The sequence below is a fragment of the Grampus griseus genome (assembly GCF_964374135.1).
Source record: "Grampus griseus genome assembly, chromosome: 3".
Classification (NCBI taxonomy): domain Eukaryota; kingdom Metazoa; phylum Chordata; class Mammalia; order Artiodactyla; family Delphinidae; genus Grampus; species Grampus griseus.
The window spans coordinates 112,067,092-112,083,864 of record NC_139019.1 but is presented as its reverse complement, the minus strand read 5'-3'; the positions used below and the strand labels follow the sequence as shown (position 1 = coordinate 112,083,864).

The 16,773-nt window shown below is 47.0% G+C and overlaps 1 protein-coding gene across 4 annotated transcripts in view; it reads left to right on the top strand.

Moving 5' to 3' along the window:
- Positions 1 to 16,773, top strand: part of MACROH2A1 (macroH2A.1 histone) — an 80,048-nt gene that overhangs the window by 50,839 nt on the left and 12,436 nt on the right. Inside the window, exons 5-7 of one of the 4 annotated variants that reach the window (XM_082651446.1) lie at positions 2,104 to 2,211; positions 11,510 to 11,600; positions 16,418 to 16,507. In XM_082651446.1, the coding sequence (XP_082507572.1) occupies positions 2,104 to 2,211; positions 11,510 to 11,600; positions 16,418 to 16,507 (289 nt within the window). Of the gene's footprint in view, positions 1 to 2,100; positions 2,212 to 9,648; positions 9,749 to 11,509; positions 11,601 to 16,417; positions 16,508 to 16,773 lie in introns of all 4 variants that reach the window. The other 3 variants (XM_082651444.1, XM_082651445.1, XM_082651443.1) reach the window with 3 other exon arrangements.

Here is a 16,773-nt window from a genome sequence, read left to right as displayed (position 1 = left end):
TTTAACTATTAAGGAGGAAGTAAAATTTTTTTGGAACTGTATCATGTCGTGGAATGCATGGAGATAGTTTTTTCAGTTAACTCAAGTACCCAAAGATAAATGTTGCTCATTGTAAAAATGAGTCATCATCCTATATTTTTATTTATAGGTATAAGTGCCTGGGAAATCTTGTTCACAAAAGTAATTAAATGGGACTGGAAAGGATTTTGTTATAGCAACATCGCTGAATCCTCTGAACTCTTTCTGAGTTACATGCCAACAATCACATAGTAATCTGTCATCAATTTGTTTTAATAAATGTTTTATTTTAGAACGGTTTTAGATTTACAGAAGTTACAAAGCCCGTATAGAGAGTTCCTGAATATCCCTCACCCAGTTTCCCTGTTGTTAACATCTTCCATAACCCTGGTACATTCATCACAACTAAGAAACCCCCATTGGTACATTACTGTTAACTAAACTCCATCAATCTGTTCTTTAGTGGTCTATCAGCTGTTAACTCAATTTGGTATTTCTTCAGTTTTGTTGAAAGCACAGAATTAGAAACATCTGACTTGTGAAAGGATTTGTCATCCCGTCTTTGCTTTTCTTATTTCCTGGAAAGTATATCAAAAAGGCTTTACTAAGACTTACCATGTAATTGTTGATTATACCTGTCAAATCTGATACACTTGAAGTGTTAGGAAAACCAAAATAGTGATAATTTTACTATATCTTTGCTAATACCATGTTTCTTGTTAAAATGCTTTCTGTCTTAGAATTTATATCAAAATCTTGGAGCATCAAATTTAGCTCATTTAATTAATGGAAAATGTTCCAGGTTAGCCACATAACCTAAATGCCAAAGCAGTCCTTATTGTTAAAGCACTTAGTAAAATTAGACCTTATTTTTCAGTGTAAGTAAAAATATTAATATGTTAATGAATTTGAGTATTAAAAGGGAAAATGGATAGGGCACGGGCCTTGCCCTGAGTTTTCTGTCCAGATCCTTCCTTCAGGAAGCCATGGCCACTTATCATATTTTATATATTTTATAATATTTCTCACCCCGTACTTTGTTGATTTGCTCCCACTGGACCATCCTCAGGAGTAATGTCCTTTTTGATAATAATTGGGGGAAGGAAAAAGTACCTAAACAAAAATTGCTATTGTGCCCACTTTTCTCACTCAACAATATATCTGAATGCAAGAAATCCCCAAATGAGCCAAAATATCCATTTCTAATACAAGCCTCGTCCTTGACAGAAGTAAAGACTGAGAAAGACATGTATCCCTACTTGAAGGGTGGTGCTCATATTCACTCTTGGGAACTGGGAGAAATGGTTGTGAAGGGAGACCCAGCATGAAACCTTGATTGCAAGCATAGATCGCTCTTAGGGCAGATCCACTTCAGGAAGAAGTACATTAGGCAGCAGAGGATCTGGAAAGTAATCATACCTCTCTACACAACATACCTTTGCAAGGCTCTTGGAAACCCCAGAGGACATATACTTCAGTCTGAACGATGCTGGAAAGAGGCCCAAGAGCCTGCCAAGATCCATGCTCACTGCAGGGGGGTGGGGCATCTCAAGGGGACAGATAGGCTTACCAACAGCCCCCATATGGATCCTTCTCCAGGGCAGGTCTTAATGAAGGAGGGTGGGAGAGTCTTGCCTCCTGGGCTCGGAGGGTTGGAGGGTGATGATCCTTGGTCTGAGTTTTGGCTCTTTGAGAACTAAGGATCCAGAGCAGTTTGGTTTTTCCCCGCAGACGTGAATACTGTACAGGCATCTAGAAAGTGAAGACCCTGAATTAAGAGACATTTACTTGGTCTAAAGTTATGCAAGTGGTTCTGTTCTAAATTATCACTGTGAAGTTTTGCCTTTAGGTAGCTCTTTTTTTAAGATTATAAAGGTGATGAAAATACAGTTTAGCACTCTTTACTCTTGGACTTCAAAATAAGCCTGCAGCCCCCACTTTGAAAAATGCTGAGAACTAGTAGTGGTTTAGTTTCCTGTTTTCTCTTGAGTATTATGGGCATTCACCTGCCTGTTAGAAAAGCCCAGATTCACGTGGTCTCCATCTGTGCAGGCCTCATACTGACTCTTCTGTTTGTGCAAGAAGAAGCAGGGAGAAGTCAGCAAGGCAGCCAGCGCTGACAGCACGACCGAGGGCACACCCGCCGATGGCTTCACTGTGCTCTCCACCAAGAGCCTCTTCCTCGGCCAGAAGGTAGGCAAATGCGGGCCCCGGTCTGCTCGCAGGCCCTGGGACAGGTGGGTGCCTCCACCAGCAGGAAGGCTGACTGAGGACCACTCCTGGCCTCATGGGCTGGAGGAGAGAGTGGGACCTGGGGTGGCTTTAGGAGAGAACTCAGGGAGGGCTGGAGAGGGTGCTGAGGGGAGACTGGCAGGTGGGGAGAGGAGATGGTGGTAAAGAAGAGGGACAGCAGCTCCTGTGGGGGTCAGGACACCCTGGGCTTAGTCTGTGGAAGGAGCTGTGTATATGGGATGACCTGGTCATCCTGTAGTCCTGCCCAGAAAAGCAGCTGGAAGTCATAACTGGGTCCTAGAAAGGGAAAGATCTAGCAGGCAGCCCAGGTGTTCCGGTGGGCACGGAAGGTGGAACCTTGATCCAGGGGGCGGGATTGTTGCTAGACACACTGTGCCACCTGAGGGCTCCTCAAGCCAGTCGTTTGTTTGTTTTAACCGTGGGCAATATGTTTTCAGCCGCCCCAGTGATGCCAATTTGCCAGGACGCCATGGTTTTGTAACAAATGATTCACTTTTGTTGAAAATAAAAATGATGCAAAGGCTTTTAAGACCTGAGAATGAGAGTTCATATTTCTCTGTTAACGCCAAAAAAGGGGGTGGAGAGAGAGTGGAAATTACTTTTCTGAATTTTTTTTATCCTACATTAAAAAAAAATTAAAAGCATGGATTTGAGCTTCCATGTAAATCGCATTCAGTTTGCATGTGGTGAACAACTTGGTTCTGAAGCTGCATCATTTTTAAAACCTCACTGTCAGTTTTCTTTGGCATCTCAGTGACACAGTCCTGCTCACGTCATTGCAAGTGCTCCTTCTCCCCCTCCCTCTTCCTGTCGCTAATTGCACTCAGGCTCCCATGATGCAATTCCTGTGGTGGACTCTGTGTTCCAGCAAATAACCATTACAGTGTACATTTTATAACCATTATCTGTATTTTGTATGCATTTTTCAAAGGAAAAAATAAGCAGCACTATCTGTCATCTTAAGGTCTGGGGCTTTGTAAGTTTTTGTTTAAAATATTTTTTATTTATAAAATTTCAGCTCAGCAGTGAAGGCAACCACCTGGGTTTACTTTCACACCCTTTAACCTGTCCTTTGGGTAATATATTGAAAGTTAATGTGACCTGTCATCCAAATTGCTTTGGTTTGAACTAAAGTGCAAAAAAGCTCTGCGATTTAGGACTAGCTCCAGTGTGCTTCAGATCCCTAATGCTGACGATTAGAGCCAGGACTTGGAAACCTGTTAAGCAGGTAGAACAGTTCAGTGCCTGGGTCCACCCTCTCCCTCACTCCTTCCCATACCCCACTCTCACGTACCCTGACCCTGGCCTTTCCCTTCCCTGTGTTCTTCTTGCTCTCTCCTGCTGGTTACCCCAAAGCCAGCATCAAGTCAGAACTCCTCACACCCCCTTGCTGGATTTCCGGAATAGCCATACAAATGTCCATGTACAAATGGAGATGCCCTTCTTGCCCTTCTTGGCCTTGGGATCAGGGCCTCGTCTGCTGCATACGAGCCCTGGAAGGGAAGGGAGGCAACAAAGACTGCAGACATATTGCTAGCTCCTCTGCAGCCAAGCAGTGCCGTCTCCTCCATTTTGGGCACAGCCTGGTCTCAGGCCTCAGGACCAGGCACCACAGGCAGGAGAGTACCAGAAAGTGCAGATCCAGCTAATACTGACTATATGCCACTCACGGTTGGGGAGGGAGAGTCCAAAAAGCTATAGAGAGGCACTGATACTCTATAGTCATTTACAGGCATGTTATCTAATATTATTTAGGAGATAGAGGAAAATGGAAGATGGAGGCTTGACAGCAAAACTAATGTGGCTTTTTGATATTTTGACTTTTGGAGGGAGAGCCTGAAGGGACTGGTTGAACTGCAGCCCAGTGTAACATGGTCAGCTGTGAGAGAAGGGGCTGAGTGCAGAGCCAGAAAGTACACCTGCCTTCTTTCCCGTATCACACAGTCTGGTGTGAGTGGTGAGAACATAACCCCAAACTACCACAAGGCGGCCCTTTGCTTCCAGCTTAATGACCCAGGACACACGCATCCAGGATGAGCTACCCCCAAATCCAGCCCTGCAGGTGCCCTTTAGCAGAGTAAACTGTGTCTCCCCAAAAGTGGTGTCACAGAATAAAGCATCATCTCAAGTCAGCCTGGGCACCCTGTTAGAAGCTAGTGTCCTAACAGCCCTTTCTGGAACCCTGTGCCCTGCAGCATGAGAGGGAATAAGTATTCATAGTTGAGAGCGTTATTTTGAAGCAGGGCTTTCTGGCCCTTTATAAATAGTTTTTACTGTCAATCGAAAGTCATGGCGTTTAGTGCAAAAGGGGCCAGAGTGGTCAAACTGACACATAGGAATTTTTACACAAAGCACATTTTAAAATGTCATTATTACAGACATTAATTTTGACTTGGATTTTAGGAAGTGTTTCAGAAAGAGTGCTTTACAATGGTGACTGTATGGTGCTCTGTGTTCTATGAGTCTTACTTTCCACCTGTGACAGTGAAACCAATGCTGGAATAGTGCAAAGCAAGCTGAGGTCAGAAAGGTGATACTGTGCTCGCTACAGCCCTGAAAGGCACAGTTGCTAAGCTACTTGCAGGAGAAGCTGGCCCAGGGCTTAGGAGCCTGGGATCCAATTGTTGTTGATGATAATATATCTCACATACTGACGTCTCAGGAGTAACCGCCCTCATTGCTCTCTGATTTTACCCAGTATTCACACACATTGTTGAATTGTTTTCAAAAGGGAAACAGTGCTGTGAATCTGAATCGACTAAATGTGTTTGCTTTGTGGTTCAGTGGAGATTCTCAGCTTCTTCTCAAGATTTAAAAAGCTTAATGTCCAAAAAAAGTGCATTTCTATAAATCTGTGTCAGTGGTAGTAAGCGATGTAGGCTTCCTTGGAAGAGTCAGTATTATTAGAAGCAGTTGGGAAAGCAGTGTCAGGAGGGCATGCGTGTGTGCCTCCCCAGCTATCAGGATTGCAGTCACAGCCCTGTGGGCCGCTAGAGGCAGGGGTAGGTACCATGGGTTTTCTTCCTCAGATCCAGACACCCTAGTCCCGGGGGCTGGGGAACAGTAAAGAGAGAGGGAGCTCTTGAAGCAGGAATGAGGAGGAAAGGCCCACCACCCTCTTCCACCCTATGGCTGACGACTGGCTTCTGAGACAGTTTAGGACGCTGATGAAGCCATGCTTCTGGGCCTCCAGCAGTGCGCACAGCTGTCCTTGTCTCTGTGTGGCACATTCTAGCCTGAAACCCACCAGATGCCTCCTCCAGGCCTGAGGCCTCTGGGGGAATTCAGGCTGGAGATGCGTGCAGGCTGGCAGCATAGCACAGAGGAAGGAGTCCCTCCACCCCAGAGGCCAGGGCAGGAATGGGCCCTGGAGCAGGCCACAGGGAACACATGGTGATTCATGGGGAAGTGGAAACAGTTCTGTGGAAGACCTCACCTCTCCATCTTCCTTAGTTAAAGTGGACCCTGGGGACAGGAAAAGCGTTGCATTTTATGTGGTGGGCACAGGGAAAGGAGTCTTCCTTGTCCATTGTGAGGGAATGAGAGATACGAACAGGCTAGTCTGGACAGTGACAGGCTAGACTTAACAAGTCACTCAGATAATCTTTAAAAATCACGTTTATTTCCTAAAATTGAATTTCTGATCACATATGTGTTAAAAAAAAAAAAAAAGGATTGTACTATTTCCCGTAGCCAAGGAGGTCGTGTCAAGGCAGCCCAGATGTCCATCCAGTAGCCCCAAGCCACCAGCTCCTTCCTTATCATGGGCAGGCTGCCTCCCGACCTGCTCTCAGTGGTGGGTGCCGTCCTCCCTTCCAGGATAGCCAGGTTAGCTCTGAGCCACCTCAGGTCCCAGCAAGGCCAAGGGCCCGGTTCCTGAGCTCTAGCCTTTCCGTTAGCTCTGCTTTCGGGGAAGCGGTTTGTTCACTTCATCTTAAAGTTGTGTCTGGATGTTTGACATTCAGTTCCAGCTCTGTTTGTGGGCCTACAGAAACCCGAGCACTGTCTTAGGTATCGGATGGCCCTTGGGCAGGAGGCAGCCTGCACTCTGCCTTCTAGGAGCTTGTAGCCTGACGAGTTCACATCAGGAGTAGACAACAAGGGTTAACTGGGCATAACTCCTTGAGGGGAGACTGGGTACTGTAGACATCAGAGGCTGGCTCCAGTAGAGGCCACTGACATGAGCATCATCAGGTCCGCGTGGTGGAAGAGATCTTGAAGGACACTTAGCTCAGTCCCCTTCCCCCAACCCTGCAGCCAAGTGGGACCCCCCTTCTGCTCTATAACTGGCACTCTCTCCAGTGGCCAGCAATCTTCACAGATACTTTAAATTCACCATTCTGTGGTTTAAAACTTAGTTTTCCATCTTTCCCAATGTTAAGACAAGGAAGTAGTTACCTTGTTCATATTCTGAAATCATTAATGACCCTCTTCCCTCCCAGAAAATCAGACTAAACTTGAGAATTTTCAGTTTCCCAGAAATCTGATTTCCCAGCCCACAAATATCCCTGCTCTGCCATGTGCTTCAGACAGCTGTGGGCCCCTTTGGCTAAGAGGCCCAGGTGAATTTGACCCTGGGTGGGCTTAGGGGGGCCTGGGACCTCCTAGGACTGGGCATCTATCCTGGGCCTGCCAGGCCTGTTGGTGTGTGTCCTCGGCACAGTGAGAGCCTTTTCAGGCATGTGTATACGTGGCCTCTGCTTATCCTTCTCCTGTCCAGGGGAGCTTCTGTTCTTGTTTCATGACCAGATGATCAGATCACTGTTGGCTTCTGCCCCCTGGGCCAGCCTGCCCAAGCCAAGATGATTGTCCATCTGTCTTTCCAAAGTGCCTGAAGCAATTTGTCCTCTCCCCTCCCCATTCCTCTCCCAAACACACAAACACAGACCGCCCCCCTCCCCCAAGCACATGCTTTATAGTCCTCTATAATTGTACATTTTTAATAGCAATACTGTTTTGTGGCTCAGCCCCTCACCCTGAGGACTTCTGCTGAGCCTGGTACCCAGCAGAGCATGAGGTGGGTGAGAGTGAAACTGCACTTGGTTAGCTGGGGCTTCTCCATGCTGGTGGCAGTGGCTCCCTGATGTGCAGGATTCAGTGCTTCCAAGAGCGGGGCTGCTTCTGCTCAGAGGGAAGGTGGTAAGCCCTGAGTCAGCTGGGAATTCTGTTTGCAACCGCTTCCTCACTTCAGCAAGGCCACAAAGCCCTGCACTTTGCCCCAGAAAGCCCTAAAGAGCAGGGGGAGTGCTCCCCAGGCAGAGGCAGAGACAGTCTACCAGGGTCTCCCCGGCTAGTTGAATCAGAGCCCATGGCAGGAGCTGATTCTCCGGTGAGACATTTCTGAATACAAATCCAGAAGTGTGTGTACAATTAGAAAAAAATATTATGAAGTTTAAAGATTTAAACATGTATGGTTTTTAAACAAACAAAAAAGGAATCTCCTAGATGTCTTTAAAGTGTATTCATTCATAACACCAAGTGAAGTGTTCTTTTCCCTTTTTTCTCCTTTCCCTTCCTCCCCCAACAATCTCCTGCTGCTTCACACAGTGTAGGTTTTTATTTTTGGTGGGGAGCAGGGAGTACTGGCTTAGTTTGAGTTTTTATAAACAGCATTTGCTTGAAGTCATATGCAGTACTTACATGATACCATAATCAAACCCTTCACCTTGTCCTGAACCCTAAACCTTCACTTGCCTTACTCTGAGACCCCGACCCCCCCCACATTGTGTGCCCATCCACACCCCTTCCCCCTGAACCAACACCATTAGCACCCTCTCCCTGATGCTGTCTCTTCTGTGCCTCTGTCCTGGCACCAGGACCTGTGCTCTGAGAGCTTCACTGTGTGAGGGCACCCCAGTGGGCTTCCTTCAGCTTCAGGAATGCCAGTGGCTGGCCCCTAATTACCCTGCAGTGCTGGGAACCACACCCCAGAAAGTCCAAGTGGAGAGAGCTTGTACCTCTTCTCTCTTCGAGCCCTAACTAAAAATGAGGCGTACCACACTGTGGCAGGGCCTAGCCAGAGTCCTTCCCCCGGCCATAAGACCAAATTCATTTCCACAACTTTCAGTCTAAGCAGGTCCCTTTTTTGAGAATCTGCTGATTGCATCTGGGAATCAGAAATGTGGGTTTATATTTCTACTGCTTATAGCACATCAGGTTTTTTGTTTGGTTTTGTTTTCAACAAAATGTTTGGCCCCAGAAATTCAGGGACTTGGAGCTCAGTTGCCAAGAGCTTCCCAGCTGAGTGTCTGCACACGGCCCTCTCCTGGGAGTGAGCGCCTGGACTAAGCGCCTGCCCTGCTGGGCCCTGAGGGTGCGGTCAGCTCCCCAGGCCGGGACTGCAGTTGGTCTTGGTCATCCGCTCCTCTGGGCATTGCTCTCTGCTGCATCTGGTAGGAACGTCTGTCACTGAAGAATAGCCATCTTCCCTGAGAGAGTGTGAGTGCTGAGCTGCAGGCGCTTGGACCTAAGAACAGGAAGGGGATCCTGGGCCAGCTAATTCCCCCTGCCCTCTGACAGCCAGTCTAGAACTTAGGATTCCTCTCAAACGGAGGGTTGCCATGGCACCAGAGTAACAGTGGGGAGGGAGGACATTCAGCGGTTCTTTACAAAGACTCAGGTGGTAGGGTACTCCTAAAACTCACTCAAAGAAAATGCTCTACCCCTTGGGCCTCAGAGTAGCCTCACCAACAACGTGAACAGTTTAAAAGACACACTATCTTGCTGGAGAACTGCTGTGTCTCTTCCTGGGTTTGGCCAGAACTTCAGTATTACATGACTAACAGGCACGTAAAATTAGATGTTACTAAATAACAGGCCATTCTTGCTTCTCACCACCCCTGAGCAGGGCACAGGAGCCAGCCAGCTAGTAGTCACGGTGATGGGGACAGCCTCAAAGACCCATGACCACTTGGAAGAGAATGGTAGAGCTACGAGGGGTTTGCCCAAACCAGCTAGGACTTCTGCACCATCCCAGTGCTCAAAGAAGGGGATGGTCACATATACCACCCCACCCTACCCCAGCAATGAGTACTTGACTCTGGGTCCTGAGAGCTGCTGTACTTGGGCCCCCAGATCACAAGTTCTTTTCAAGGGAAGTGGATCCACCAGCCTGATATGGCTTATGCCTCCCTTTGGCCCCAGGCATCACCAGGCAAACACGTTCTGGACCCTCAGCCTAGCTTGCTTCCTTTTAGCATCCCGAGTGGCATTTGAGTCTTTCGTTTGACACGGATTCAGTTTAGCCAGTGACTCCCTCTTCCCCTTTGTGCCCAGTGCACCTGGAGTGTCCACTGCCCTTCACCTGTATCCCAAGGCTCACGTCTCTGTGACTTCCCAGCTGTCCTGTTATTTCCCACCTCATGCTTTTCTTTTCAGCTGAACCTTATTCACAGTGAAATCAGTAATTTAGCCGGCTTTGAGGTGGAGGCCATAATCAATCCTACCAATGCTGACATTGACCTTAAAGATGACCTAGGTAATTGGGGATGGGGTTTGGCACCATCAGCTGTCAGTTGAAAAGTTATGGAACCCAGAATTTTGGCTCTTCATCTTCTCAAACTTCAGATGGTCAAACCAAATTCCCAAAAGCAAGATTGATGTTTGAGGGTAGACATTGAATGTCTACTTACTTCAAGCCATTCCAAATGGGAATGATCTGATTATGTCTTATTAAGCCCGATTGGCTGCTTTCTCCTTGATTATAAATATATTGCCATCTAAATTCTCTTCCATAATGATCACACTGACTGCTGGTTACTCGGGGGGGATTTTTTAAAACTGTGTTTTTTTTTTTGTTTTTTTTTTTTTTTTTAAGAACTGAAAAATCTCAGGTAACTACAAAATGATAGTTTCTCCATTTAAGCCTTAATTAGAAATGACAAACAAAGCATGAAAACACTTGAGAAGGGAGACAATTAAGCTGCATCAGTATACTATTAAGTTGTCTTTAATCCACCAGCAAATTGATTTCCCCCAAATTTACCACCTACTGTCACTTCGACTTCTTCTACAACTGAAAACAGTATATGACTGAGTGCCACCTTCATGAATTACTTGGCTCGTGTATGATATTAAAAAGAAGGGCAATATCTCTTTCTGAGTGAGTTCTTCCAGAGGAAAACTGCCCCAGAGCCATGGCATCTCCCTGCACAGGAGGGTGGACAGTTCAGGGCAAGCTGAGGGCTACCCCTCAGGTGTCCCACTCTGTGGCCTCGCCTTTACAGAGAAGAACTGTCAGCTTAGGGCATGGTGAAGGCTCCTGTTTCCTTAGCTGTGAGCCTTGCAGGGGCAACAGGCTAGCAGGTTCCCACCAAGGCAGCCTTGTGCCTGATGCTGACTTAGGTATGTTTTGTGTATCTTTAGTTCCCATCTTCGGCCACCTTTGTAAGATGGCAGATTTCCTTACTGGGAGAGATGCTCATGCCAGAGCCCAGGCCCGACCCACACAGACTGGGTACAGTAGTGGGCTGAAGACATGAGAACTGGGACTCAAAAATGCCCTGCTTGAACTTGTTTTCTAACTGCCTTAAACAGATACTTTCTTTAAAAAGACAAAAACAAACCCCCACAAGCTAGAAAAAACTAGGATCCGGTCTATCCATAGTATATTTTATATGTAAAATACATAAAAATGAGATTGATCAGAATAAGAGGTAGGCTGGAAAAATATTTTTACACATCGAGGGGGAAAAATAAAGGCATTCCTCTGTGCACACCTATACTGTTTTCTCAGTTTTCAAGAGACGTCCCTCGAAGGTAGACAAAATGATGACCATCACAGGAATAAAAATCAAACCCTAAAAGGTGACTACTGCCGATAAAATGGAGAAACTTGTTGTTTTGGTTCGCCTGATAGTCCACGTTTTTTAAAAACAGATGCCATGTTTCAGTAGCCTTCTCAGTGGGGTGCCAGTCTCACAGGCTTTTGCGAAGTGAAGTGGGGCATTCGTTGTTTTGTTATTTCTTTTAACCTTTGGAAATGATCTCATGTGTCTGTTTCTCTTTTTTTGGACTTGTCATTCAAATGTTTAATTTAAACATGTCACATTTGATATTCCTCCTCCTCCTCTCCTCACCCCCATCCACATGTGCGCACACTTCGTGGACTGATTGCCCTTTTGGCTCATATGTTGGAATCGACCAGGTAGGCCAGCCCTGCCATTGGGGCCTTAGTAAATGTGCCTGTGCGTGGGTCTCGGTCCAACACAGTTGATATACATCTGTTTACCTGTTATAGTTGCAAGTTGTACAGGCTGACATTGCCTCGATCGACAGTGATGCTGTCGTTCACCCGACAAACACTGACTTCTACACCGGTGGTGAAGTAGGTAATGCCTAGCTGGGTGCTGCCGAGTGTGTGTGTGCATGGTCAGTCAGCCGCCGCAGACAGCTTGATCCTTTGACAGCTATGCAGGGCTGCATTCATTTCACACTTCCAGCTGTCCTGACCTTCCCCAGGTCTCCTGTCCCCGGGTTGTGAATGCGAGAACTACAGCTAACTGTCAGCCAGGTTGCATCCTGCAGCTCACAAATGGGCACACTTCTGGTTTGGAAACTGGTTCAGCAACGTTTCTTCACTGCTTCCTGAGGCACAGCTTTGTGGGAGACTGGGTTCACACGTGATTTGAGCTGCAAGCAGGATGCAGACAGATCGGCTGAGTGGCATCCAGGACCACTTCTGTGCCCCCCGTGGACCAGATACACAGGAATGCCTATGCATGGGTCTGTGTCAGAAGCACACTCATTCCTGAGATGGGCTTCAAGCCTTAGATGCACGTGGGGGGAATTTTAGCGCACTCTCACACTCAGGGGTTCTCAGGCCTTATGTGTACGAAAGCCACCTCATTCTGATGTGCTGTTCCTAGATCACTCTCTTGAGAAACACTCTCCTAGACCCAGAAAGCTCCTTCCTCTCCTCAGCAGCTGACACACGTGGTCAGTTGGCTTCTGGCACTGAGTAGCTGAGGGTGGGGTGAGGCGGAGAGAGCATGTGGCGTGCCATGTACTATGACTGCAGACCCGCTGCACGAACATAGATAGTGCCCTGCTTTAAGAATGTGTTGAGGGGCCTTTATAATGAGGAGGCATCCAGGTGTGATGGCAAAAAAGTACAGGTTTGGAGCTAGGTAGAAGGATCCTGAATCCTAACCTTACCATTTACTGGCTATGGGGCCTGGGCAAGTCACATAACTCCTCAATGCCTTGGTTTTCCCTATCTGTAAAATAATGGTGATGAAGAGAATTATGTTAAGTCATGTAACCGAAGCACCCTGCTTCATTGCCTGGTTCATGATAGGTGCTTATTGCAAAGGTCTTGCTCTCAGGTGCGTATGTGATTTTTACAGTAGGTGTGCTGGTGCTGAGAGCAGCATTCTGAGTATAGATTCAAACACCAGCTTCCAAAGAGAAGGGATGCATTTCTAGTAAGGGCAGAAGTGAAGTCATCTTGAAGGATGATGCTGTTGGGATTCACGTGAGTGTCCCAGACACTGGGAGTGCAACAGCTTAGCAATCTGTAGCTGTCCAGCTCTGTTCAGTGTCACTCGCAAAGCCTGCTGTTCACAGTCTGCCCCAGCCACTTTGCTTTGGGCTAATTGCTCTCCTGGGCATTTTGGATTTTGGACAAGGATAGAAAGACAAACTGGATGGAAAGTCAGGATTCGCCAAGCCTGCCAGGCCCAAATGAAATCAGGCTGTAGGCAATTAAAATAAACTCCCCTTTCCCAAGATTTTGGAGGAGTTTAAGAGCTCCTAAGTCAGGCAGCTTAAGAGAAAGATACTTCCTTTCTTAACCAAGTGAAAACTTGATGGGAGGGAAGTACTTACTTGGAGGAAACTAAATAAACAAACAGCTGAGGGCTTATCTTTCAGCCAGGAGTGACTAAGGCCTAGGTTCATCCTGCCATCCAGAACTTTGGGTGAAATGGAAATTGTGAAACTTGCTGGGCAGAAGAATCTCGCCCAGGCTCAGGGAGAGGAAGAAGGGGCCAGCCTGCTGCGGCTGTGAAAGTGTTTCCTCAGGATTAGCCACACCAGGAGGTGGAGCTGGAGGCTTTGAGGCTGGCAGGGGCCAGACGGGGTAACATGCAGAGCCAACTGTGCCCCGCCTCTGCCCCCAGAAGAGCCCAGTCCTTCCTAAACCATGAATGGAACCGGTCTCCTTGGAATAATGACGGTGCTAGTGCTTTTCTCTCTGACATGCTTGCCCTTAACCCATTCATATGCACAGGTTAGGCATGAGTAGCCTTGGTGACATGTAAGTAACTCGGGTCCGAGAGCTCGGCCAAGGTTACGTCGTACATCACTCGTGGATACTGTCACAGCAGGTCCAGACAACCTGACTGGCCAAGGAGGAAAGACGGTGCCAGGACCAGAACCCAGGTCTTCCAAAGCCCACCTCAGTGCTTTTTCTCAGCGAACCATTCCAAACTAGTACTGAACCCAGATCTCTTGCAATACCAAAACAATGATCAACCAGATTCACACATGGTCTCAATTGGTTCCAGTTCCCACTTTGATGTGTGAGAGGGGAAAAGAGGAAGCGAGGATGTAATCACTCCACTTCTCATACTTGGTGTGAATTCCTGAGTCCCGAGACTGCTGGAAGAAGGAATGCGAGTGCAGGAATGCTTAGCCCCAGTGATTAACTTTTACCCATCGAAAGTTCTTTCTAACAGTGAAATAGACCACAGGCTGAGCCTGACGTTTGTCCAAGCCTAAATTTTCGCTTAGGCTGGTTTGAACACTGATACTTATGCCTGCTTTCTAAGCATGAAATAATGCTCTTGTTCTCATGGGAGTAACACATGTTTATGCTTGGGGGCAAATAAGCCAATTGCCTTATGATTAACCCTGAAGTTAAGCCTAAAAAGCAAGAGTCTTACATTCAGAGTGTTGACAATACAGTTGAAATGGGCCTGTTTCTTGTTAAAAAGTACACGTGTGTCTACATGAACATGTGCATACATATGTGTGTGTAGGAGTCGAGTCCTGACCGGGTTGATTGCCTGCAATCTAGGGTTCAATTTTTGAGTTTGGGAAATGCATTAAGTGTAATTTAACGTGCAAATTTCACTTCTAATTAAAGCAAGATTTAATTATAAGTAAAAATTTTAAAGTAAACACTCTTCCTAAGATAAAACACCTTTAATTATAAATCAGCCCATTTTCTTAATATTTTTCTATTTCAGAAAGGAGTTGGTAGTATTAATACAACACTGATTTTACTTTACCTTCCAAATTTCCCATTTCTCCTAAAGAGTAGATAGGATAGAGAATGTGGACCTGAAATAGTCCTGCCTGGAGCATGTTTGTATCCATCCTTCAAGGTGGAGGATGGGTGAAGAGGGAAGGCCAGACCGGGTACAGCTGGGCAGCAGCATTTGGGATCCAGCAGATTCAGACTTTGGATTCATTTTTCTCGGTTGCATGGATATTTCGGGTGAACCTGTAATTGGGCCTCATTCACCTGGGTTGTACCCTCAAACTCTCCACTTCCTGGTGGGTGGAGTTCAGCCACGAGGCCCAAGCCTGCTCCCTTAAGCCCATTTGGCCACTGTCTCTGATGCTGAACTTTGTCAGAAACACGCAGAGGCTGCCACCACTGCCGGTAAAAACCTCTGAAGCGGATGTGTTTTCCCTCTGGACACCTCTGCCATTTAAAGCCGACTTCACTGCTTTCCAAGACAGGTGAAGGCTTGTGGGCAGTCTGGGCTAATGAGGAGGCACGCTGGATCCCACCTTAGGGATCCCAAGTTAATCTCTGTCTGAAAGTCAGGCCTTCTCTTAGCCGAGAGCTCCTTGTGGGTGATGGCCTGCTGCTCACGTTCGTTCAGGCCCCCAGACTTCCTAGAGTGGGGTGGCTTATAGGCAGTGCCTGCCATTAGCCCTGTGCCGTCTCATCTGTAACAGTGCCCAGGCTGTCTGCTTTTCCTTCTAGGCACTTCCTGGGGTTAGTTCACCCCACCAGAACAACATGCAAATGAGGCAGGTTTCTCTAAGATAATCAGTCCTGGTCATTCCAGGGTGAATCCAAAGAGAATCTGGGCTGGTGCCTCCCAGTGCACCCTCACTGACCCATACCAGAATGTGCCAAGGGCACCTTGAATTTTCTAAGACAAATGGTGGATCTTAAGGGGAGTATGTTATCCTCTTGTGAGGAATGTACTTTAAAATGTGCACAACTGAGGAAGCAGAGCTTATGGAAGACTAAGACCCCGTTCTGGCCAAACTTAAAAGGACGATTTTGACTGCTGCTTGCTGTCCCATGCGAGACATTTAACCCTCAGACCTTATAGGTGTTGGTAATCTTATTTGGGAACTTGGCTTTCATAGCAAGAATTGATTACTTACCAAGTACCCTAATTCAAGAAGAGTTGCTCCCTGCCTCCATTTGATTTTTTTTTTTTTTTTTTTTAATCTGGTCCTGAACAGTTAGTCATCCTTCTTTAAGCGTACAAGTTCATCTTTAAGCTCTGTTTCTGGTGTTGCTCTCCTTTACCTAAAAGGATTTTGAATCATTTGTGTGATTAAGGAAATACTGTCTGAGGCCTTTTTTTTTTTTTTGTATTCACATATGACACCAGAGCTGCAAAATAGGAACTAAGCATGGTAACAATGCTGGCCCCGAGGTGGCCAAGTCTGCATGCTCTCTTCCGGGCCTGCCGCCAAGAGGAGAGCTAGCTGCTGATGGAAGCGCGGCGTGCTTCTTCTAAAACCTCCTTATTTGGGGCTTCTCCCCAGAGACAGGGAAGAAAATCCAGGGGGAGGCATCAGCCTTGGAAGCCGGCACCATCTGCTTTCTCACGCTGATGGAAAGCATGCAGGACAGGCGTGCTTGCAGAGAACAGGCGTCTCGCATCTCCCTCGCATCTCTGGCATGTCCAGGATCACCCCGAGTCACCCCCAGATAAGAGGCAGCAAAGATAGCTCGGTGACCGGCAGTGCAGAGTGGTAACTGGCCGATGGTGAATCTCTTCGAAACTTCACTTTTCTGACTCAGCCAGGGCTTTGTTCCTGTCTTGCAGCTGTCTGGACATTTAGCCAGTCAGATCATTTTTAGTATGTAATCACCTGACATGCTAAGTGTCTGTGTGTGCCCTGAGACGCAAGGATGGCCATCTGACCTCGCCCTGTCCTTGTCTAGGAAACACGCTGGAGAAGAAGGGTGGCAAGGAGTTCGTGGAAGCTGTTCTGGAACTCCGGAAAAAGAACGGGCCCTTGGAAGTAGCTGGAGGTGAGGTGGGGAGGCACTGTGCTGATCTGGGCGTCGTGCATGCTGCCTTAGGGAAACGGTTTTACAGGACGACTTAGAATTCAGAGGTGCGTGGCTATCTCTGAGACCGGAGGCAGAAGAAAGCCTGTTAGACTTTTATCACATACAAATTGTCAGGGGAACTTAAGGGTTGTGGAAATTGCCTTTCCAAGTTTTTTCTTCATTACTTAAAATAGCTTCTAAGTGTTTGATGTCTAGCCCTCAAATTTTAAGCAGTTACAGAAGCC